The 26,412-nt window shown below is 43.0% G+C and overlaps 1 protein-coding gene across 3 annotated transcripts in view; it reads right to left on the minus strand.

Annotated features, from left to right (window-relative positions):
• LOC131106550 (low-density lipoprotein receptor-related protein 1-like) overlaps positions 1-26,412 on the minus strand; it is a 113,967-nt gene that overhangs the window by 51,272 nt on the left and 36,283 nt on the right. For all 3 annotated transcript variants that reach the window (XR_013630249.1, XM_058055731.2, XM_058055730.2), the window contains exons 3-6: positions 21,889-22,026; positions 16,982-17,101; positions 16,450-16,578; positions 16,075-16,338 (exon numbers count right to left, since the gene is read on the minus strand). Coding sequence is in view for 2 of the 3 variants with exons in the window: in XM_058055731.2 (XP_057911714.2) it covers positions 16,075-16,338; positions 16,450-16,578; positions 16,982-17,101; positions 21,889-22,026 (651 nt within the window). In the remaining variant the exon portion in view is untranslated. The remainder of the gene's footprint in view (positions 1-16,074; positions 16,339-16,449; positions 16,579-16,981; positions 17,102-21,888; positions 22,027-26,412) is intronic.

Raw genomic sequence — 26,412 nt, forward strand, 5'->3', positions numbered from 1 at the left:
CAATACTGGCTATTCATCGTTATTACTCTGTTCCAAACCAAACCAACCAAATCGTACGAAAACCTGGGAGTGTGGGATTCTATGTTTGGGCACTCCACTCGCGGACAAACGGCCTCGGTCATTGGAGATTGCCAAAAGAATATACCTTACAATACCATAGAATTGTGTTTATGCTATCAGTGTACCAAGGATTATACTGTAATACAGGGGTACAGTAACCCCTTTCCCCCTTCAGGCGTTTGTACCCACCTCTCCTTAAACTTTAAAAAATCTTGATTAACTTGAAATATTGAACACGATTACTTGGTCAATGACCAGACCAGGGTGTACCCCGCCTCTCGCCCGAAGACAGCTGGGATAGGCTCCAGCATGTCCGTGACCCCCGTGAGGATAAGTGGGACAGAAAATAGATGTCTACTATATTAGGTAATAGGAGTGTAAAGATGACTATGGGGTGTTATTGCATGTCTAAGGGGCTCTAATAATGCCTAAAGCCATATACAGACGGTGGTAAACAGTTTTTTTATGCTCCAACTACCAAAATATTCAATTTAATAATAATCAATTATAACAACGTCCACCTACTTGACAGAAATTCCCTTCCCACTTATTGGTGGGGTCTGGAACCGATTAACCATGGTAAACAGGGATTACTATACTGGATAGGGCACGTGTAACTGTGCTTTGTTCAAATGTGAGCTCGGTCTTTGGCTCCCCAGAAAACACCAAATCTTCTGACTGCGGCCTTACTTTGGTTTAGATACCCAAATCTCACATCTGAAAAAAGGCCCTTTTAAAGAAAAAGCCGTACTGATTACTGCTGGACGCTGGAAAGGTGTCATACATGCACTTCCAAAAGTTCCAAAACCTCATAACGGTCTTGTATCCGATCAGGAATAAGTTAAAAAAAAGACCCCAAACTCCTGATCTGACACATCATGTCGAAGAGAAACACAAGATCTGAAACGTCCATGTCAGACAAGTTGCCAATGTAGGCTCGGGCCCCTCTCAGTCAAAGATATGTGTGTTGTTTTACATCCGCCTGTTGACAGGAGATGAAAAAGAAGCGTGTGAGCGACACCGAGAAAGTGGAATGGGGAGGAGGGCTCGACAAACCACAAGACGTCTATTTTTACAGCTGCCTTGAGCTCTGCTCCCTCCACAAGTGCCCTCACACAAACACAAACAAGCCAGATATGGCGCTGCAGTGGTGCAGCAGGGGTCCCGGGTCATCAAGTACTGCGGGTGAGCTGGGTCACTGCGATGATTCAAGGACACCAAAGTCTCACTTTCTCCAACCAAGACAGAAAGGCTCTGGTGAGGAGGAAATGACAAAGCAGATTCTTTGGCAAAAAGATACTTTGAGCCATAAATCTCATCTCCACTTGCAAGTGTTGCAAGTGTTTTGGTTTGAGTTAAAGCTGGCAGAAAAAAACTAGGAGAGCAAATGGTGGAGGAATGGGTCAAAAAATAGAAGACAGAGGAAAAGCTGGGAGGGAAAGCGAGAGATCTGATTTCCACCAGGGAAACTTGGCCATTGTGCCGCATTGCTGAGGTTTATGGGAGTCGGCGGCCATATTCCCAGAGGTAGTCTTAATTTTGAACACACAGTTCTCTGTTTAAACACTTCCAGCTGCCCTGCGACACACTGATTCACTGATTAAGCCACGCGTAAACAAAGGTAAGGAGAGAAGGAGGTTGTGCAATCGTGTCAAAGTGAAAGAATGTCCACACGTCTGTGACACACGCTGCTTTTCTTTTTCCTTTACTCTCTTTACCCCATCTCCCTCGCTGATCTGGAGTCATTAAAAACCCTTCCGTCCACCTCGGTCTGTGAAGAGCAACTGAATTCAAAAAACAGACGGCTACACCTACTAGATGCTGGAGATTTAATACATCATTGCTTAAAGACCCAGACTTTATAAAAGACTTTGAGAGAGAGTGGACAATGTTTTTAGATTTTAATGACCAACCGGAAACCTCGGCTTGTGTTCTCTGGGAGACAGCAAAAGTAGTACTGCGCAGAAAAATTATCTCCTATTGATACATTCATAGGAATTATGAATTATTATTATTATATGAACATAAAATTCATATAAGAAAATATATATATAAAATATACATAAATAAATAAAATATAAAAAACTATACATTCATGTAAGAAAAAAAAAGATTATTGGAATTGGAGAAAAAAATCAAAATCGCTTATGCAGATTCACAAGATGAGAATACTCTGAATAACCTTAGAAAATTGAAATTAGATTTAAAAGAAATTACTGATAAGAAAATTCAGTTCCAATTGCAAAGACTACGTTTGGAGAAGTTCGAACATGCCAATAAATCTGGAAAATACTTAGCTAACCAACTAAAACTTAATAAAGAAAAAAACTCTATCACCTCCATTAGAAACTCAGAAGGTAACATCACTCACCTTCCGGAGGAAATTAATTCAGTCTTTAGGGACTTTTATAAAAGACTATACACACCTCAGATTAACCATTCTGTTCTAGACATTGAAACATTTCTTAGCACCATAGAATTACCAAAATTGAAAAAAAAATCAGGTGACAACCCTGGACTTACCCATTTCTCTAACAGATCTTTATGAGGCTCTACAGCAAATGCCAAACAAGGCACCAGGACCGGACGGGTTCCCTGCCCAATTTTATAAAACATTCTGGTCATTGCTAGCCCCAGTATCTTTTAAAATGGTTCAGGAAATAAAAGAAAATGCACGCCTACCCCCATATATGAACTCTGCTACAATCAGTCTTTTGCTAAAATCAGAAAAGGACCCAACATTACCTTCCAGTTATCGTCCAATTTCACTTATTAATGCAGACCTTAAAATAATATGCAAAGTATTAGCTAGAAGACTGGAAAAAAAATACCCCTCATATAATACATCCCGATCAATCAGGATTTATCAAGGGGAGACACTCAGTTAGCAATGTACGCCGCTTAACCAATTTGATTGATCACTCTATCATCCATAATTTGGAAACCACAATCGTCTCACTAGACGCTGAAAAAGCATTCGACAGAGTTAACTGGAAATTTCTCTTTGCAACCCTACAGAAATTTGGCTTTGGAGAGTCATTTAGAACGTGGATCCAAATATTATATAGCACCCCAAAGGCCTCCGTTCGGTAATAATCTGGTCTCTCCAGAATTCACTTTACAAAGAGGTACTAGGCAAGGTTGTCCACTCTCCCCCTCATTGTTTGCTATCTTCATTGAACCTCTTGCAGCTGCAATTCGACAACATGTAAATATTAAAGGGATCCACACAACGAATGTTCATCATAAGATAAGCCTTTATGCTGATGATGTGTTACTCTTCCTAAAAAACTCACACTCCTCACTTCACCAATCTATCACACTCATCAATAACTTTAGCACCTTCTCGGACTACTCTATTAACTGGTCTAAATCCATAGTACTGCCCATTAATTTTGTTTTCCAAAGCACCCCCTCTATACCACTGCGTTCAGGGAATATCAGGTATTTGGGCATCAACATTTCCTCCAATCTGTCAGACCTGATCAGCTTGAATTATAACCCACTGTTGAAATCGATTGAGGATGATCTTGAACGTTGGAGAACTTTGCCGATCTCTCTTATGGGCAGAGTATCCACTGTGAAAATGATGATATTACCAAGGATCAATTATCTGTTCTCTATGATCCCAACCAAACCATCTATAACTTGGTTTAAGTCATTAGATTCATATATAAATACATTTCTTTGGAAAAATAAGTCAGCACGAATAAGCCTAAAAACATTACAAAAATCTAAAGAATGTGGGGGCTTAGAACTGCCAAATTTCTCAGGTTACAGTATATCTTAAAATGGCTAAAGCCTAACCCCTTGGATCAGTTATGGCTAGATATTGATATCATTTAGCCAAGAAATCCCCATCTTTAACTTACCTTTTATAAGTCAAATCCGTCGGAAAAACGATTGTTTTAAAAGTATAAATACAGTGCATCCGGAAAGTATTCACAGCGCTTCACTTTTTCTACATTTTGTCATGTTACAGCCTCATTCCAAACTGTATTAAATTAATCTCTTACCTCAAAATTCTACACAAAATACTCCATTATGACAATGTGAAAAAAGGTTTTTTTGACATGTTTTGAATTTATTAAAAATAGAAAACAAAAAAGCACATTTACATAAGTATTCACAGCCTTTGCCATGAAGCTCAAAATTGAGCTCAGGTGCATCTTTTTTCCACTGATAATCCTTGAGATCTTTCTACAGCTTAATTGGAGTCCACCTGCAGTAAATTCAGTTGATTGGACATGATTTGGAAATATAATAACTGTCTATATAAGGTCCCACAGTTGACTGTGCATGTCAGAGCACAAACACCAAGCATGAAGTCAAAAGAACTGTCTGTAGACCTGCGAGACAGGATTGTCTTGAGGCACAAATCTGGGGAAGGATACAGAAACATTTCTGTTGCTTTGAAGGTCCCAATGAGCACAGTGGCCTCCATTATTCGTAAATGGAAGACCTTTGGAACCACCAGGACTCTTCCTAGAGCTGGCCGGCCTTCTAAACTGAGCGATCGGGGAAGAAGGGCTTTAGTCAGGGAGGTGACCAAGGCCCCGATGGTCACTCTGTCAGAGCTCCAGCGTTCCTCTGTGGAGAGAGGAGAGCCTTCCAGAAGGACAACCATCTCTGCAGCAATCCACCAATCAGGCCTGTATGGTAGAGTGGCCAAACGAAAGCCACTCCTTAGTAAAAGGAACATGGCAGCCTGTCTGGAATTTGCCAAAAAGCACCTGAATGACTCTCAGACCATGAGAAACAAAATTCTCTGGTCTGATGAGACAAAGATTGAACTCTTTGGTGTGAATGCCAGGCGCCATGTTTGGAGGAAACCAGGCACTGCTCATCACCAGGCCAATACCATCCCTACAGTGAAGCATGGTGGTGGCAGCATCATGCTGTGGGGATGTTTTTCAGCAGCAGGAACTGGCAGACTAGTCAGGATAGAAGGAAAAATTAATGCAGCAATATATAGAGATATCCTGGATGAAAAACTGCTCCAGAGCGCTCTTGACCTCAGTAGACTGGTCATGTACCTTGACCATATAGACAGTAGAAATTAGCACACAGCCAAGATCTCAAAAGATTGGCTTCAGAACCACTCCGTGAATGTCCTGGAGTGGCCCAGCCAGAGTCCAGACTTGAATCCGATCGAACATCTCTGGAGAGATCTGAAAATGGCTGTGCACAGACGTCTCCCATCCAACCTGATGGAGCTTGAGACTTATTGCAAAGAAGAATGGGCAAAACTGCCTAAAGATAGGTGTGCTAAACTTGTGGGATCATATTCAAAAAGACTTGAGGCTGTAATTGCTGCCAAAGGTGGATCAACAAAGTATTAAGCAAAGGCTGTGAATACTTATGTAAATGTGATTTTTTTGTTTTCTATTTTTAATAAATTCAAAACATGTCAAAAACACATTGTCATAATGGAGTATTTTGTGTAGAATTTTGAGGTAAGAGATAAATTTAATTCAGTTTGGAATGAGGCTGTAACATGACAAAATGTAGAAAAAGTGAAGCGCTGTGAATACTTTCCGGATGCACTGTATAAACACCACTCTGACAGCTTGGTGGGAATTTTTAAAAATAGTTAGGTTCTCGCTCACTCCTTGCCAGTACACTCTGGAATCTGGAATAACCCTGATATATTGCTTTAAAAAAAAAACTTGGATTTTACAACATGGCATGAAAAAAGAATAAGTTGCATGGAAAATATCACAAAAAGGAAAAAATTGTGTCATTCAATAACCTTGTTACACAGTATGGATTAAGCCAGAATACATTTCTTGAATACTTCCAAATTAAATCCATAATTAGAGCTAGTTAAGTAACATATCTTGGGAATGCAATCCCCACCATTGATCAATTCTTAAACGTATCCGCTCCCCAAACATTATCCAAGCTGTATATTCCTTTGTCAAAGTGTGACAACGCCGTCGGGGTTCCAGTCTCCAAATGGAACCTAGATTTATCTACAAGTTGTGACCCTGAGTTCTGGAAGCAAATATGTATTAATCCTTCCTGTCTAATAAACCAGGAATAATAACCTAATAAAAAATCCCAACCTACAGTTGGTTCAGTTCAAAACCATTCATAGAGTACACTACACAGGGCAGAGAATGTTTAAAATGGGTCTAACCGACTCTAACATCTGTGTACACTGCCCAGATCATGTAGTAGATGATTATTTACACTCCATGTGGGCATGTGCCCCCATTAATAGTTTCTGGCAAGCAGTGTGCGAAGACCTTTCTTTGGCACTTGGGACCTCTATTCCTTCCTCACCTGTATTATGCTTGTTGGGTGATCTTTCTACAGTCAACGTAGAAACAAATCACACACAACTCCTCATCACAGCGTTAAGCATCGCCAAGAAAACCATTCTTATCAATTGGAAATCCAAAAAAAACTGAACATAGCCTTTTACAAAAATCTTCTGTTAGATCATATAGCAATTGAGAGAATGTCTGCTGAATCCAAAGAACAACTGTCAGAATTTCAATCTATATGGGCTCCAATAATTAATCTCTTAAACTAATCTCTTAATCTAATTCTCGAAGGGCTGAGTGTGCCTGTCTCTGCCCCTGGCGGTCCCGTTCCTCTGGCTTGGGGCATGGTCTTGGTCGCCGGGTTGCCCAGGCGTCTGGGGGGTGGGCGGGTGGACACCGGGTATCTCTGTTCCTTCTTGCTGGGCTGACCCCCTGGAGGCCCTCGGGGTGGTGGGTAGACGGGGTGCCGCATCCGGCGGGTGGTGGGCGCCTGCTGCTGCCAGGGGGGCCGGTGGGCCCTGGTTTCTCCGTGGCCTCCCTCGCCTCTGGGGGTGGGCCGAGGTTTGCCCTTGGTGCTCTGGCTTGGATACTGTGTGGGACTGTGGGGTGTGGGCATGGGGGGCTTTGGCCCTGTCCTTGGTGGGGGCAGGGGTGGTTGTACCCCGCTGCCCTTGCAGAGCCTTCTCCCTTAGGTATGTATATATCTATATTTGTATATATATGTGTGTGTGTGTATGTATGTATGTATATATTTATTATTATCATATCTAAAATATCTAAGTTATTAAAAATTATTATTGTATATAAATTATTATTATATATTAAGGATTAATAGTAGTGGTATTATTATACATACCTAACTACTATTATCAAGATATTATTAGTATTGTTATTATCAATGACTTTATTTCAATTTTTTTTATTCTTTATTTTTATTTTTGTGTATGGAAGGCATGTGTGATATAAGGGGATATATGGTGTGCTATCGTCCCACTGTTTCCTCGGGTGGGGTGCCTGGAGAGCGCGTGTGGGAGGTGGGGTCTCGATTGTGCAGCTTGGGCTCTGGATGGGGGAGGTGCAGTGCTGAGGTGGAGGGTTCCCTGTTTCTCTCTCTTCGGTAGGGGGGCGGCTGTGTTGTGGTGGATGTGGGGCGGGCGGTTGGGGGGGCTGGCTGTGGGTGCGTGGGTGCCGAGGCGGGTGCCGTGTGGTGTGTGTGTCCCTGTCCCTCCCTGGCACCTTTGGCTCACGTTCCTTGGGGGCGTGGTTGTGCTCTGCCCCATGCGGGTCCTGGTTCTCCTGCGGTCTCTGGTGTTGCTCCCCGGGCTGCCATGGTGATGGATGTGTCACCGGGGTGCGGCCTCTGCTGTTCTGGCGGTTGTGGGAGCTGTCTCGGGGCGTGTGGTTTGTCCGCGGCTCTCGGTGGTCTGGGGGTGCCGTAGCTGGCGCAATCTCTGGTGGGGCCCCCTGTGTGGGATGGCCAGAGGCCATCGCTGGGGGGGTTGGGGCCAGACTGGTTGCCATGGTTGGGGCCTGTAGCCGGTCCTGCAGCACACGGCTTGCTCGGTTGGTCGGTAGTGCGGGGTGGGCGTGTGTGGGCCCCGGTCCTCCCTGCTGCATTGCACCACCTCACATACATGTAGGACCTTGGGGGGGGGGGGGTGATCTGCAATTGGTTGTGCCGGGGGTGAGGGGTTTCCTTGCGGATGGCCCCTTTGTCCTCTGGCTCGGACACCCTTCAATTTTAAAAGCACTTTTGACACTCAGTTCTGGAGAGCCTTCTGCCTATCCCCGCGATTGGCCCGCTGGCTGCTGGGGCTTGGTGGCTCGCTCGGGGTGCCCTGGGCTGGTCTGCCTAGCCTTCCTGGGGGTCTCGCTGGAACCAGCTGACGCTCGGGCTTGCCCTCGGGGCGCGGTTGGCGGTACCTCTCTTGGTCTGTCCTGGGTCACGGGCACCTCCGTGCCCTTGGGGGAGCGTTCAGCGGTCTCCGGGCAGTCCATGCTGCTGGTGGCCTGAAGTCTGCGGTGGTGGCTTGGGGTTGCTGCGCTGTGGTGGCTGCTGTGTTGAGATGGAGCCTGATCTTGCTCGTGCGGACGGGGGCCTGGGTGGCGTGTGGCGGATGGGGGGCATGCGCCTCGAGGTCGGGCCTGCTGGAGGGGCGATGCTCTCCCAGGCATTTGGGTGTCTGCTACCACTGGTCTCTATACTCTGCGACATCTGTCCCAGGGCTAGTTGAGGATGGTTCTCCGGTACGTGAGTGGTGCGCTGCTAGTTCTAGGAGCGAGGGGGAGGTCGGGCCTCCTGGTGGATGGTGAGCTACACCTCTCCGGGGGTGAGCTGCCCGGCGGGTGTAGGCCGGCGCGGTGGGGTGCCTTGCTGCTAGCTTGCGCGCCCCCTCCGATTGCTTATGTGTGAGCTCTGCGGGGGTCTGGCGCAGGGTGTCCCATCTCTGCCGCCTGGTCCTCCATGGGGTAGTGGGTCCGGGCCTCTTCTGTCCCGGCCGGAGCGGTCCTGTGTCGGTGGCCGGGCCTGGGGTTACCTGGGGCGGGCTGGGTTCTGCTTCCTTGGGGGGGGGGCCCTCCGGCCCATGGGCGGGCTCCCTTCCGGGTAGTGGGGTATGGTCTCCCGCCGGTCTCGGGGGTGTGGCTCTCCTCCGGCCTGCTGGCGCCCTGTTGTTGGCCGGGATTTCTCCTCCATGGTCCCTTGCTGGTCTCTTCAGGGGGATGCTTCGGGGGCGGGTCTTGGGGAGTCGGCCCTGGTTTTGCCCGCACCCACCAGGCCAATCTCTGGCGGTGAGAGCTTGACCTGGCCGCACGGGGCGGGGTTTACTGGGTGGTAGGAGGCAGTCCCTCTCCTTTTGTCATTCTCAGTGACAATTACACACACACGCATTCATACATATGAGCACACTTATGCACACATATATGAATATACACACCAACAGAAGTACACACCTCCATATGGACACTCACAGCACATGGGTGCTTCTCGACACAATCTACCATCTTATCCTTGATGTCTTTATGCTATTGGTATGCTATTATTACAGTAATAATGATGTCAAGCAGTGAGATTTTAATTACTGCAACTGTATTGCTGTAATTCTGTTTACTATCACAGTTCATGTCTTCATTGTTACTATTGCCACTGGTAAGTTTGACTGTTTCATTTCACTGATATCATCTCCATTGTGACCCTTAGCCATCATTGACATTTAACTGATGCAGTCCTGTTTGTCACTGTTGTTGTCATGGGAATTGTTGTTGCTGCTGTTTTTTTTTCTCTCTCTCTACTGTCTCCGCCCACCCCCGCACCCCAGTTTCTCTTCTTCTTTTCTGTGTTTCTTCTTGCTCCGGTCCAGCCGCTCCAAATTCGCATAACAAAAACACCAAATAACACCAAATAACAGCAAATAAAATTCCATAGTACAGGGAAGTTCCTGACAGAGTAAATCTGTTTAGCATGTAAGGGCATTTAGACCAACAATACTATCTGCCCCAATGGCTGGATGGGACAAAAAAATAAATAAAAAAAACAGACGGCCTTTTCGCCTTTTTTGGTGCATGAGAGTAGCAAAACAACAACTTGGGAAGTCACGTTCACCTAATACCAAAACCAAATGGAGCACTACTTAGCAATGTTTTATACATATCACATCAACAAATACTGTAAGGGAGGATGTCACAGGCATCCTCTGTTTAGTAGTAAGTGGTGTATTGACTCATATACTAGTATATGACTTTCCATAGGTCTGAAGACATAGCAGTTTATATTTGGGGTCGCCAATCGACTTCTTTCCAAGTGAGTCAGAGCTTTTCTACCTGCCACTCACACACCCACAGATACTGTATCTATCACTAACCACACAGTAAAAAATGGGTTTTATTCTACTCAACGGATGTTAATTATTACTATTTATATGATTTTCTGCAAAGATTAACCACCAGTGAAGAGTATAATTCAGATTTTTTCAAATATGACCCAGGCCTCCTTTATATGGCGATACGAATCCCATATGTAGCTGAACAGTCAGATTGCATATATCCGAGCAATACGTCATCAAAAGGTGTGGTTTACTGTGCAAGAATTGGATCAAAGTACTCACCAAAAAAGTTATTCTAATCAGTCTAAAATTATTTTAAAAAGTGTCAGTGAAGATGTCACAACAAATTCTACACAAAGTGCCATAGCCAAAATTCTTGCCTTCATTGTTCTTAATCTCCCACGTGGAATCATTTGGTTAAGAAAATATCGACTCTGCTTGCTTTCACTTTAAAAAGCCACATTTCTTTGGTAATGTTAATGACCACATAAAAAAATCTGATTTGAACAAAAAATCCAAATTGGGACTCGTACCCTGCAGTGTGAACATAGCCAATTCACCCAATCATCTTATCATGATAAGCTTATTTCACACTTGGCACCACATAATATGATTTGTGTGACTGTTTTGTGTTTGTTTTTATATGACAAGGTATTATCTTGTTAGAATTTACTGCCTCATTCGAGTCTGAGCCCAAGCTGATGATTGCAGAAACTGACGCCAACCACAATGATGATCATAAATAAGTTTGGTGCACCATGATTTTTATTTAATGATCGACTCTGCTGAGTGCCACCCATCACTGCTGCAACCCAACCCCCACTCTCCTTTGCCACGCTCCTGCATATGACACTCCCTCCCAAGCATCTGGCCAATGCGTCACAAACAGAAACATACTGGCGTGAGTGTGAAAAAAGGTGGTCGCCTCTAAATGCCACGGCTTGCAGACAGGAGAGGGAAGAAGAGGATTTGAGGCAGTAAAGTGGAGACAAGCCAATGAAGTGTACAATGCTTCATTGTCAATGGAGGTTAGGGTGGATGTGAATGGGCAGGAGATTGTGAAAAATGTGCTGGCTGGCTTGACTTTTAGCAGCACATGACCCTGTAAGAAGATTTCAAGCTGGCGTGTGTGCTGAGCAGAACACGGTGCGGGCTGTGCAAGGGGGGCGGGTGGAGGGGGATTGGGCAGGTCTCTCCTGGAGGCTTAGCGACACCTCTGGGATCAGCCCTCCCATGCTCAGAGTGTCTAAGGTTCACTGAGCTTCGCTTCAAGGATTCTCAAGGAAGGAACTTTGCCTTTACTGTAGATCCACACGACTCACAGGGGTTACGTTGATGGATCTGGGCACCATACCTATGCCAAGTCCAAACCCTCCTGCTAGCTTGACGTAGATGTTGTGCTCTTATTTCGGCTCAACATTTGCAATAAGCATGAATGTTTCTCCTTCCTGTGGATGCAGCACCACAACAAAGGTACAAATGTACAAATGAAACCACGTACTGTAGTCCATATCATTATGTACAGGGCTCGACAATAACGATGTACCGATGGCCCGGGGCAAGTTAAAACAAAATTGGGGCAAGTAAATCCAATCAGTGATATTCCCGTGGGGCAAGTGCACTTTGGCATGCCATACTGCCAAGAGTTTTTTTTTTTAAGCGGTTCTTGTTGGGTGTTGGTAAAACACGGACTGCGTAATTCCGGTGGTAATTTGCAAAGCAATCCTTGCAAATCTTGAAATGGACCAATCAGAATCGTTTATTTAGACCGCGGTCCGTAATCCACAGTCCGCGTTTTACCCACACCCGTTGTTCGTGATCAACCAATCAGCGATTGTTTGACTACGAAAACATCCATCATGGCGTCACTGCCAACATCGTCTAATTCTGAAGGAAAACAGCAAAAAGTGATGAACCAGTGCCTCCTAAACAAGTATTTTATTAGTGGCAGCAAATCAAAGGATGGCACAGGTGAGTGAATCACATTGCTGTGACAATTTGAAGTGGTCACAATGAAACACCACCCATTAGATCCAATACCAAGTGCTGATTTTGCACAAGCTACAAAATCTAGCGCTTCCATTTCTCTGTGGATTTTTCTCACCTTTGCTTCACAAATTATTGTTTGACCATTGAGCTTTTTTTTCTGGATTAAAAACACTTTACTAGTACACAAATGTGTCTATTCAATAATGTTTCATTGTGGTGCACAACTTATAAATATCACTGCTTACTACGACTACGATGTGTAAGGTATTATTTATTTTATTATTTTATTTATTTGAGATTCTCATGTGATGCCACAAAAAATTACATGATATCATTATGGCAGTCTTTTCATTTTACATGGGGCAAGTTCGGGCAAGTAGTTCTCACCTTAAGGATTCCCCATGGGCAAGTCATTTTTGTTTTTAATGTAGAGCCCTGATGTATCATGTGGGAGGGGGGATGATACATCTCTGCTGTAATGTTGTTGTATCACAAATGTAACTAGAAGAGTATCAGCAAACATAGCCAAAACAATGCCAGCAAATACAGCAAAAAGAATGTCCGCAAAGACAAACGATTATCAATCATAGCCAAAAAGTCAGCAAATGCAGCTAGAAAAATATCTGCAAAACAACCAATAGAGTAGCAGCAAACATAGCCAAAGGAATGCCAGCAAATATATCTAGAAGAATATCAGCAAACAAAGCCAAAGGAGTATCAGTTAACATAGCCAAAACATATCAGCAATTGCAGCTCAAAAATATCTGCAAACATAACCAAAAGAGTAGAAGCAAACATAGCCAAATGAATGCCGGCAAATATAGCTAGAAGAATATCAGCAAACAAACCCACAAGATTATTATTCACAACCAAAAAAAATCAGCAAATTCAGCTAGAAGAATATCAGCAAACAAATCTAAAAGCGTATCAATCATAACCCAAAAAAATCAGCAACTGCAGCTACAAAAATATCTGCAAACACAACCAAAAGAGTAGCAGCAAACATAGCCAAAAGAATGCCAGCAAATACAGCTAGAATAAGAATATCAGCAAACAAAGCCACGAGATTATCATTCATAGACAAAAAATAAAATCAGCAAATGCAGCTAGACACACTCGAGGGCTCTGCCTGACACATTCACGGCCACACAATACAGTCGGACATCCCAAACTCTGAACACAGGTTGCTCCAATATCATGCTTTCCCGTAGAGAGGAGTTCATGAAAGCCTCGTAGCAAATAAACAATAACGGGAATGGAGCGACCCGGAAGTGATGTTAAGTGATGTTAAGAGTTGTCTGCTGTCTGACTAAATGTGAAGCCATTAAAACATCAGGCTGAGCGCTCGCGTACGTCAGCAATGCCGCTTGTGTGGAGATAGCTGATAGTCTTCTGGATGCGTTTGCTGATATCACCACTTCATTTCCCTCCTATTTCAGATTTATTTATCCATGTCTTGTTTTTTTCTAACTTCTTTTGTTGTCATGCCCACTTTAATCGTATTGGTATTGGCGGATATCCAAATAGGAAGCCGCTACACGCGTCCTGTAATCCAAGTGAGTGGGCTGCAAGAGCCTCGTACGCCGCCCACACACGTACGTCCACAGTGAGTGAAACGTATGACAGCCTCACATGAAGCCTAGCATGCACCTAGCATGCATGAGCCGCACGCTGCACTCCCGAGCTAAAAACTACCATTTTCTTACAGGAGCAGGCGGCAAGCAGGTGGGTGTCAGGAAACACCTGCTCCATACGTAAACCCCTCTGACTAGTCTCTACGTGGCGGCGACGGCCAACAAATTTCCCAAAAATCGCATAGCCCGTGCACGTGGGGATTTGAGTCCCATTCAACCTTCAATGACGTTTTTTTTTTTCATTTGGTCCCTCTCAGTTAGACTGAAGCTATTCTAAAAGTTCCAGACGGTTCATCTCTTCCATATTTACAGAATATTCAATTCCAGCAAGCCTGAATTTGATGAGCTGCATGTGCAATATTATGAGTGTCTTCCTCGTGTGCAATGACATGATTAAAGCCTGCAAGTCTTGGAGGAGGACCTGATGCAGAGAAGAAAAGAGTGACAGAGATGGTGGTGGAGTCACATCTGCACAACCCATCTGTGGCGTACCGAGGTCATGAGTCACTCCAACCACACGTGCATCATTTCCTGTATGTTCACTCCTGCCTTCGCTTGCCTGTGCCTCCTCCTTCCATGGAGGATTGTAAACAAAAGTGTTCCACTCTGCGCCACTCCATGTCAACAAGTCTGTACAGGAGGTGGAGTGGCACCACCACACGTATGCTGTCTGGTCTCCAGGAGGTCCAAAACCTCTCAGATGCTTCCAGACATGACATCTCTGACTGGAGTTAAACAAGCCACCAGATACTTGTTGTACCCATCTTTGAATAACATAACAGTCAGTTCATGGAGGAAAACATATCAAATAAATGCAGCATAACCCAGCGGTTGGCATGTTTACGTCTGATATTGAAATCCCAGCAGTAGCAGCAGCAGCAGTGGCACATGGCGGCCAGCAAAACTAAGCACAATGAAATCAGACTTAAACTTCTCAGCTAATTAATCACACGGCCTGATTTCCGATCCCTACTGGCTTCCTTCCAGATATGGATGTGGCCAAAAGAATGGATTTAATCGCAGAAGCACGGCAGTTTTTATTTCAAAAATAGTGCCCCTGTAAATTTCATTGATGAAGTCCAAGCCTCCTTTATGCCTGACCTGCATGCATAATCATATCACAGTATTACGTACTACACAGTAAGTACTCACAAGGAAATATTATAGAATTAGCAAAAAGAACTAGCAGATGAGGCCATTTCTGTAAAAGTTGCATGTGAAAACAAAATTCTCTGGTCTGATGAGACAAAGATTGAACTCTTTGGTGTGAATGCCAGGCACCATGTTTGGAGGAAACCAGGCACTGCTCATCACCAGGCCAATACCATCCCTACAGTGAAGCATGGTGGTGGCAGCATCATGCTGTGGGGATGTTTTTCAGCAGCAGGAACTGGCAGACTAGTCAGGCTAGAAGGAAAAATGAATGCAGCAATATATAGAGATATCCTGGATGAAAACCTGCTCCAGAGCGCTCTTGACCTCAGTAGACTGGTCATGTACCTTGACCATATAGACAGTAGACATTAGCACACAGCCAAGATCTCAAAAGATTGGCTTCAGAACCACTCCGTGAATGTCCTGGAGTGGCCCAGCCAGAGTCCAGACTTGAATCCGATCGAACATCTCTGGAGAGATCTGAAAATGGCTGTGCACAGACGTCTCCCATCCAACCTGATGGAGCTTGAGACTTATTGCAAAGAAGAATGGGCAAAACTGCCTAAAGATAGGTGTGCTAAACTTGTGGGATCATATTCAAAAATACTTGAGGCTGTAATTGCTGCCAAAGGTGGATCAACAAAGTATTAAGCAAAGGCTGTGAATACTTATGTAAATGTGATTTTTTTGTTTTCTATTTTTAATAAATTCAAAGCATGTCAAAAAAAACTTTTTTCACATTGTCATAATGGAGTATTTTGTGTAGAATTTTGAGGTAAGAGATTAATTTAATTCAGTTTGGAATGAGGCTGTAACATGACAAAATGTAGAAAAAGTGAAGCGCTGTGAATACTTTCCGGATGCACTGTAGATGTTTGGGTGAGAGGATCTAGTATGTCACATATTATTTGGTAAAGATTCATATTTGGTCAATTAAATAAATGGCTGGGAAGCTGCCTATGAGGTAGAAGAACACTCAGGTGGTTGGTTGCTTGTGGCACCCAGGAATATGACTGGAAAAAAATTTAAGTAAAAGGTATTTTTGTTTCATGTGCAATGCAATTTAATTTACCACGGTGTGCCCCCCCCCCCCACCCAAGTCCTACACTGGTCTAAAAGTGGTCCATGTTGTTCTGTACTCACGATGCAAGCTGAGGGAGATGTTGATGACTCTCTCCTCACTGAAGCTCTTCAGGTTGGGAATCTTGGCACATTTAAGATGCGTGGATGAGGGGGAGTCCCCCACGTGGATCCAGCAGACTGTCTCCTGTGTGTACAGGAAGTCCATGGCGGTGGTTTGTTTGGTGCTGGTAGACAGCAGGCTGTGGACGGTGGTGCCACTCAGGGAGGTAGCCTGAATGTTCTGAGAGTTGGCGATCAACAGCACAGGCAGACGGTCCACCGGGACTGAGAAGAACAAACATAAACATGGAGGGAGGATGTGAACAGCATATACATGGCGTCTCCAAGCGCTGCTGTCAGCGACTTTTTATGGGTTTTTTTTAAGATTTTTCTTACCGTTCTTGGCCTTGCAGGATCGGTTGTCAGGTTGCGGCAAGTAGCCCTCCACACAGGAGCAAGAGTAGGAGCCTTCAGTGTTGGTGCAGGACTGACTGCAGGTCCCATACAGACTGCACTCATTGAAGTCTGAACGTACAAAAACCAAACCCGCTAACAACTGTGGACCGCATTCAAGAGGATGTACACAGAACATTGTGCACGAGTGCTGCTAGCACAGGGAAGTTGCGGTTCATTGAGGGAACATTCCACTCCTCCATATTGACATTACGTGTGGAGCTGGAGCACATTTCACACCTTGAGAATGCCCCACAGGCGCTCACAATTGGGTTCAGGTTTGGGGACTTTCTTCCTTCATCTTCCTCATCTTGAAGGTGTTTTGGGGCTCTGTATCATGTCGTAAAACTGTTTCCCAAGGCAGGGGATTGTGCTCTTCTCCACAATGTCACAGCACATGATGGAATTAATGCTCCCCCCCATCAATGAACCGCCACCCTCCAGTCCCGAATGTAAAAGCTATACATCGACTCACCTTTGCATGTTTTTCCATCCGAGCTGATCTCATAACCACTTTTACAGTAACAAGCAGGTCCAAGTGGAGTCTCTGCACAAGTGTCCTGGCAGCCCATAAGTGAGCAATTGGATATAAACTCTGAGAAAGGAGAAAGAAGGGACATTTATTTGACATGGTGGAACTTGTGCAATGAGATACTGTAGAATAACATAGCAGGCTGTGCACAGAAGTGGAAGACTCGTATCCAGTTGGAAATGCTGCATTAGTACTTCTGTTGGAAAGAGGATTTGTGCTTAAAGTGTGCAATAATCCACCGAATGTGCAGACATGAAACTGCGTTCACTCACTCACGTTTAATTACAGAATACTTAATGCTGTCAGTGTATACATATTCTGGGGGGGGCTACAAGTCAGCATGTACGCAAAATGGACTAAATGTGTCTTTATGGGCGACAGACAGTATGACAATGTGACAGTGAAGTTTGTACAAATCATACTGCAGCCTGAAGGATCAAGCATCCAGCAGCTCGCTATGACTTCACCGGCTGTATTCAAGCAGAAGGAGCCGCATCGATGACTTGCACATTGACAACTGGCCCGCAGAAACAGCTCATTAGTTGGCAAAGATGCACAAAAACAAGGGAAAGAAAAAAAATAACAAAAGGCAGTGGAGGGAGAAATGAAGTCAGAAACAAAGGCTTGTTTGTCTTTGCCATTTTCAACAAGAAATGTTTTCAATTGAAATGTTGGTTATGGTCATCCATCAGCTCTGACATCCAAAACATCACACTGCGCCACACCCACAATACCCAGAATAGACTTGCAATCACTGCAATTGCATGTGGACCAAACAAACAGTACACTGGAACTCCACATTCACAAACATGGGAATGGATCACAGTGGGCAAAAGAAGTATTTGATCCCCCAGGAGTCAGTGATGAGTAGCTGTGCCATTCTTGTTCATCGGCTGAAGAATTGGTTTGGGCCTTCATCATGGCGGTGTTTCCAGGAGCCTAATGGCAATGTTGCTCCAGGTGATGGAGGTGGTTTCTGGTGGGCATCGACTGCTTGAAACTGATGTCCATTTTTGCCATCCATCCCCAAATTTTCAATGAGGGGAATATGCAGGATGGTCCAAAAAAAGAACTGAGCTCATTCCTCAGGAAGAACTCCTTTGTAAGGCGGGCATTGTGGACTGTTCGCATTGCCAGTCATTGCCACACAGACTAAGGCCTTCAGTCATAAGATATGTCCCCTCCAACCTACAACCTCTCTACATAACCAGCTATCTCATCAGACAATAAAACTTTCTTCCACCTTCCAATATCCCATGTTTGCTGTCTATGCGCGAATTCCAAATGGGCAATTTTATGGCGTTGAAGAAGAAGAGGCCTTTGAAGACCTTTTTTCTTTTTACAAGCCTCCTCTGGCAGATGGCATCTGGTGGTTATTGGGCCGCACACAGCATTCATTCGGGCTGAGGATTGTCCTGTGTCTTGGTGGACAGCCAATTTGGATTCTGCGGCTCGGGGATGGTGACATTTCTTTTTTGTCTATCACTTGACGTTAATCCTCAGGATCTTTGAAGAAGTTTTGGTCTTACTGTGCAACCTCAGCAGCAACGGCGCGCTGTGAGGGGCCCTGCTTATGCAGCTCAACAATCCCACCACGTTCAAAAAGAGAAAACGTTATTGCCTTTGAAAAAAGAGATCATGACATTGTGAATACCTGACACAAAATTCACATTTCTGCCAACAATTGGCTGTTAAAGGCAGCGCACGTAAAGGGGCCCCATTATGCTTGCTCCACATTTCTGACCTATAAATGTTGTTATCATGTTCTCGTGTTAAACAATGCCAAAGTTTCAGATAATGAGGTTTGCGCATTATTATATGGGCATGCGCTGTAGGCCAGATATGCTTTAGGATTGCCCTCCCCACAGCCATGAGCTACCAGGAGCAATGCTTTTCTCCCGGCTGTGCTCCCAACTCCCTTGACATCATCAACCAGATCCTACATTGTCATTCTGTACTGGTCAATTCAAATGGAAGGCTTTTTAACACTATTTATTTGTGTGCTTTGTAGCTTTTTTTGCTCTTTGGCACAGAGGAGGTTAGGGGGGTCTTAGAATGCTTGCTGGTCAGTAGGGGATCAAACACTTATCTCCCTCAATCAAATCAATTAATTTATAACCTTTATTTTTTTTTACTGGGTTTTCTTTTAACATTCCGTCTCTGTCTGTTACAATGAACCTTCCACGGAAGCTCTTTACCGTAACAAATACTTCTTGCCCCCTGAAAGCAGTGATAATGACAAAGCCACGCACCGACCCGGCGCAGCTTTATTTAAAATGCAGAAGGACACAAACAGCAGAAACTTGCCACAATCACACCTTCCTGTTCGCTGACTGTCTCAGGATAGAATCCCTATGATAAATCATAGTGAGTCATCATCAGTCGTCTCTCTCACACACACACACACACACACACACACACACAGTCAGCTTGCTTATCACAAGTGATTCACTTTGCCCAGAAACACACAATTCGCATCAACTTGTCAACTACTGCAGCAAGATGAGGCGCAGCGTTGATAAGAAGTGCTTCTTCAAGGAAGGACTTTCCGGCAAAAACAAATCTCTTCACCGCATATTTACATAATTACGCTTCTCGTTTCTTTATCATCTTTTGTTCATCTTCTGAGAAAGATGCTTTGTTAAAAAGGAACTGTAGCCGATTGCAGTGCAACACAACAAGCATCCAGCTCTTCTTCAGAAGCTCCCTCAGACAGCCGCAGTTAAATTTACACACATGCCGGGAATTTTCCAAAACAAGTCTGAGCACTGAAAAGTCAGATGTGTTTAGAAAAGCGACATGGGCAACAATGTAAACAACTTACACTGACGCACAGCACAAAATATGCATTATGGAGAGGATAAAAATGCATGAGAGGATTATTTTCAGCGTGTACTTGTACTCATGATTAAGTGCTTTTGCTAAATCACACACCTTACGATGTTATGCTTTAGCTATCTTGTCACATTAATTGAGGTTGTTTGCAAGTTCAACTCAAGTTCAATTCGTTAACCCCTTCGAATTATGACATTTTCCTTTTCCGGCCTACAAACGTCATACCCAAAGTAAATTAAAAGCTGTCCTTGAGCACTTTCAGACTTTTGTACAGACTGCTGAAGTTGGACGCAGTGAGACGGTTGTTTAGGTAGATGCTGTCGATAGATCCATATCTTATTACTCTCAGAAGAGAAATTCACAGTTTGAAACTTCTTCAAAGATCCTGGGGGTTATGGAACAAAAAGGTCCAGTGACGTCTCGACCCAAGAAAATGTCAGAAAATTGAAGGTTGTTGCTGGTGCAGAGTGCTGTCTAATAACCACCAGCCAGCATCTGAGAGAGAGAAGACATTTAAGGAGAAAACAGGCCTTCCAAGGCCTCGTCTCGTTCAACAACATAAAACTGCCCGTTTGGAATTTGCACAAGCACCAAATAAGGGACATTGAAAGGTGGAAGAATGTTTTATTCCCTGATGAGAAAAAAAATGTAACCTTGATGGCTCTGGTGGCTACTGGCATGACAAGAACTTCAAAGGCAGTACTTCATCGCCACAAAATTTTGAATTTGCACGAGAGCACCAAACATGGGCCATTGAAAGGTGGACTTTTCCACACGGCACAGTGGAGGGGGGTCCATCATGATTCAAGTTGTGCAGGGGCGTCAAATGGCGATTTTCTTCCACAGGAATAAATTATTTGAAACATGAACCATCCTGGTGTTCCTCTGATCTACATTCAATTGAGAACATTTGGGGAAGTTTATAAAATGGACATAAGAAATTCCTTTTTAGGTTGTTGGATTATATTTAAAAACTATCAACAATTCCATGTGATTGCCAACATGTAAGTAAATGATCCCAAGTCCTTACCAGAGCAACATTCCATGAGAGGAGAAGCAGCGATAAAGTAAAGGCTTCAGCATTGCATATAATATCAATCAGTTACTCGATTGTGAATGGTCTGAATGCACTGAATGCCCCGCCTTTACACAGCAGGCTGTTAAAACCTGGGTGAGTTCCCCTTGCCCCGACTTAGAAGTCTCATTCTCAGAGGGTCAAATATGTTTTTGTTTCACTCTGGGTTTTCATCAATAACCTGCAAGGAGTGATGGCATTACAGTTATTCTTAAGACCGGACTACTTTAGAGTCAGTCCAAGCATGGCACAGGTTGCAGTCACGGGACGCACATCAATTATCAATTAACCATTGATTATTATGCCCATCCGTCCCCAACTACTGTACTGATATTCTATGTTATACTTCGTGAATTTGGCACATGGATATTAGTCATGCCGCATCCCTTTCTTCCTTTGCTAATAATCTCCTCACTCGGAAACAATCTGTGTCATTACCACCTATTTTCCTGGTCTGTCAATACTAAAGGGTTGCTGGGCTGAGATAATGATGAGAATCACCCTCCTGGCTCCTTCTTTGATTGACAGCGGCTTAGGAGAAGGCCCATCAAAGAGGATGAAGACAACAATGCATGCACAAACACACTCTCACACACACACACAGACAATCTCAGTTTGTCTGTAGCTGCGGACAAGGTCGATATTTTATAAGCACAGACACAGTACATCGATTCGCTCGGGCCTCGCGAGCCGATAAACACTCGCCACTTCAATCAGGGGGTTTTGATGTGTGATTCATCGCCGAATCGGCTTCGTGTAGCACGTATTCAAAGTTTCACCACACATGCAGAATGTGTGAACCCATTGCACCCTGATGTGGTCTGTAAATACGCTACTACTACTACTGGAGGCTGACTGTTACAAAGGAAGCACATAGTGGGATTAATAATGCATTTTTCTATGAAATAAGATGATGTGTCACCACATGGTGCGTAAATACCTCTGCAGTGCGGTCCCTCGTCCCAGCCGTCGGTGCAGTCTGCAACCCCGTTGCACAGTTTGCTCATGTGGATGCACAGCTCTGTCCCCCCACACTGGTACTCATTGGGGGGGCACTTTAAGACGGCACTGTGTGGGCCTGAGGGGGACAGACACATAAAATGGTCAATTCAAAATTCAATAAAAAAAAAAAAAGAATTGGTCTGTGGAGTGCACCACTGGGCTGTGACCACCAGTGGCGCTACTTAGTCCATCTCGACTCAATATGAGGCCACTCCTCCATGCAGCGTTGGTTAATATAATACTAGCATTGAAAAAGGAGTTCAGAACAATACTATCATTTTAATATTTTAATCTAAAAAATAAAAATGTATTAAATTAAATCTAAAATAAATAAATAATAAGTATTATTCCTAATACTAATATAGTAATATAGTAATAATAAATAATATAAATTATATAATAAATTATTATAGTAATAATAACAACTGGGAATAAAATGTTAATCGCAACCAAAAAAATCCACTAAAACTGAAGATATTTGTTTGTATTAATTTACATGTATTAATTACTACTAATTGTTTTATTTGTTCTAATTCTTTTACACATTTTTATTATTTTACATAAAAACATCTTGCTAAATAGATTTTTACGTCAATTTTGACAGACATTTTTCACTGCATGCAAGTGGACTTATTTTTTAACTGTCAAACCTCATTTCAAATGAACTATACAATTGATACACAAATTTCTGCTTAGCATTGTAAGTAAGTCAATAAAGGCCTCTAAGTCAATACATACTGTACAATAACATTATGAGGTTGACTATACATGAATATAGTTTCAGAGTTACAGTCAGCCCTCTGAGGGCAACCATAACTGTGAACAAGTTTGACACCCCTGCAATAAAGCAAGACAAGTCAAATGTTCATCACTGACATTTACATATTGACTTGCATACTGCAATAAATGCCTGGATATTTTTCCCCAATATTATATCGTCATTGCAAAATATAACACTACCGAGTGACTGAAAGCTCACAAACAGTGTAGGAAATGTACCTGTTTACGTACATAATGTTACTTTATATTAATTGCATGGCTAAAACAGAGGACAATATTCATATGCAACCCAATATACACTCACACACACTTTATTAAGTACAAAGTTTGGAAAAATGTTGCAAATAATCACACGTTGGTGTAGACTTCCATAAAATAGTCATTCAAGTTGATCTTAGAAGGCACAAACGCATCTTTCTTTTTCATCTACAGCGATACCAGCTCTATCCCACCCCATCCTGACATCGCATGAGAACCTCAAAGGACCTCTCCTAAGACGAGTTATCATCTCCTCCCAGCAAACCAAACAAGCTGGCAACAATTAAGCACTTGACATGTGGCCGGAAGGCCCTTGTCACTTCACAACCTTTTACAAGCAAGCTTTACAGCGCGTGGCGTTGTCTGGGCTCCTTAAGAGTCCCTTTCGTGTCTTCTCAAGACTGTCCTGGGAATTCAGTGCAGTGAGGTCAAGTGCCCTTAAGCTTCCCAGGGTGAGCGTCATCTATTGAGGGATTTCGCTCAACTTCCAACTCGCTGGGACTTTGGAATCATTTCTACCTATATTAATAAGATGATGTTGAATGACATGCTATGAACACAGCAAGGAGCTAAACAACACAATAGATGCATGAAGGATCATGACAGCATGAAGAAAAACAATCATAATTGCTATGCCTCACTTGGTAAAGATGGATGAGATGGAAAGCAAAAAGCTTTAAAGAAGCAAAACGATGAACTGGAATACATGATATCACACATGGGTCATTTGGAATGACGGGTTGATGTGCATAAACGGTGTCATTGTGACCGGGCTCCATATTACACGCAGGTTACACGCAGGTTACGACACTGCTGCTGATAAACAAAAAAACACAAGCTGGCACTACTGAAATAAAAAGCTCAAATGTATAAACATCTACATGAAGGGGGTCCAAAGTGTACAGGGCTCGACAATACCGATGTACCGATGGCCCAGGGCAAGTTAAAACAAAATTGGGGCAAGTAAATCCAATCAGTGATATTCCCGTGGGGCAAGTGCACTTTGGTATGCCATACCAAAAGTTTTTTTAAAAGCGGTTCTTGTTGGGTGTTGGTAAAACACGGACTGCGTAATTCCGGTGGTAATTTGCAAACCTATCCTTGCAAATCTTGAAATAGACCAATCAGAATCGTTTATTTAGACCGCGGTCCGCGGTCCGCAGTCCACAGTCCGCGTTTTACCCACACCCGTTCTTGTTCGCGATCAACCAATCAGCGATGGTTTGACTCGGAAAACATCCATCATGGCGTCCATGCCAACATGGTCTAATTCTTCAACAACTTGTGAAGGAAAACAGCAAAAAGTGATGAACCAGTGCCTCCTAAACAAGTATTTTATTAGCGGCAGCAAATCAAATGATGGCACAGGTGAGTGAATCACATTGCTGTGACAATTTGAAGTGGTCACAATGAAACCCCACCCATTAGATCCAATACCAAGTGCTGATTTTGCACAAGCTACAAAATCTAGCGCTTCCATTTCTCTGTGTATTTTTCTCACCTTTGCTTCACAAATTATTGTTTGACCATTGAGCTTTTTTTCTGGATTAAAAACACTTTACTAGTACACAAATGTGTCTATTCAATAATGTTTCATTGTGGTGCACAACTTATAAATATCACTGCTTACTACGACTACCATGTGTAAGGTAGCATGGCATGCCATGTTAACATACGTTTCAGACATTCCTCCAAATACAATGCATCAGTACTATTATCTGATGAATTATCAGCATATTCGGGCAAGTAGTTCTCACCTTAAGGATTCCCCATGGGCAAGTCATTTTTGTTTTTAATGTAGAGCCCTGGTGTAGCTCCGAGCAATTTACAGCCCGAACATTGAAAAATTTGCAGTATTTTAGAACAATAAAGTCAAAATATTGAGAAAAAAAGTTGTAATCTAATGAGAAAAAGTTGTAATTGAAAGAAAGAAAGAAAGAAAGAAAGAAAGAAAGGTCAGTTTTTTATTCAAGCTCGTAAAAGGATGAAAAATAAATACAACAAAGTGGCGATTTTTGGAAAATTATGTTGTGGAAAATAGTTCTAATGTTACGAGAATACAGTCCACAAATATTATGTGATAATTCTGAAATGAAAATTTACAAGAAGAAATGTCAAATTTCGATTATTTAATTCATTAAGACATGAAACAAGAATCAAAGAATCAAATTGTTAAGCTAATATAATGTTTTATTAATATTTTCCATTAATAATACAATGTATTCTACAATGTATGAAAAACACCACAATTCTACACAAATAAATTTGTAATATTATGAGAAAATATAATGTTATTTAAGTTGGCTACTAAAATATTATATTTCCTCATAATGTTATGATATTTTAAGTATTTTTTCCTTTAATATTTTCACTCTATAGATGAAATATTCAGGAAATTTTGGTCAATAAGGTATTGGATTTAGTGTGTTCTGTTATAAAGCCATTTTGGTTCTGTGCATGAGGGATTCCCATGGAATTAAAGCAGAACTGCACTTTTTTCTGTGTTTTTTGTTGTGAGCCTTTTCTGTGCATAAAAGTTAATATGAGTTTGCTAACAACACATGCCATTGGGACACACCTATTTCAACTATGAAGGCCTCTAAAAAACCTCAAACATTTTAGAGTTGTATATACATGCTGTGATCATGCAAGAACATGTACACTGATGATAACATGTAATACTTACAGTATTTTGACTTATTTACAATAAAAAAAACAACAATTACTGCTGTAAAAAATACAGTACAGCAACAGCAAAGTTAAAGTGACACTTTCAACAGTGCAATCAATGTTTGTTTATATTCCTATCTGTAAAACGTACTGCTAATATGAGTGCACTAGGAGGTAGACTAATACAGTAGTGAGGAGCAGAAAGTGGAAAACAACTTCTACCCTTTTGTGGACACTTGTTGCAGGGACGGACAAATAGCTCCTGGACATTTGGAAAGCAGAGGAAGATCCACTTGTTCTGACCTGATTTGCTTGGTTTTTCCCTGGTGTTCGACGAGGAACTAGACGTGGGGGCGGCGGTAGACTTGTCTGTGTTGTGGTGTCCCCTTTTTAAGGGGGTCTGCATGTTTGTCCTGCTGCCGTTGTACGGCTTTTTAACACGGTATTATTTTCCAAACATACCATTTAAACGTTGCGGGGGGGATAGAAACTTCCTCGCTGCTGCTTGCGTGCGCACGACCATGCTGTTTTACTAGTAGTTGTATGTGCTAATAAACAGCAAACAGCATATGCGGTGAAGTTGAACATTAATAAAATGCCGCTTGCATCGGATTAGCATCAATAGTATTACTGTGGAGTAATAGTATAATAGTGACTATGGAGTAGCTTGAGGCATTGTGAGTGATGCTGAGATGTCACTTACAACGCCTATAGCGAGGCAATGTGATACTATAGTACTTTGTGTTAGCTGCTA

The sequence above is a fragment of the Doryrhamphus excisus genome, linkage group LG18 (genome assembly GCF_037039965.1).
Source record: "Doryrhamphus excisus strain RoL-2023G ecotype Guam linkage group LG18, RoL_Dexc_Guam_v1.1, whole genome shotgun sequence".
NCBI classification, from domain to species: Eukaryota; Metazoa; Chordata; class Actinopteri; order Syngnathiformes; family Syngnathidae; genus Doryrhamphus; species Doryrhamphus excisus.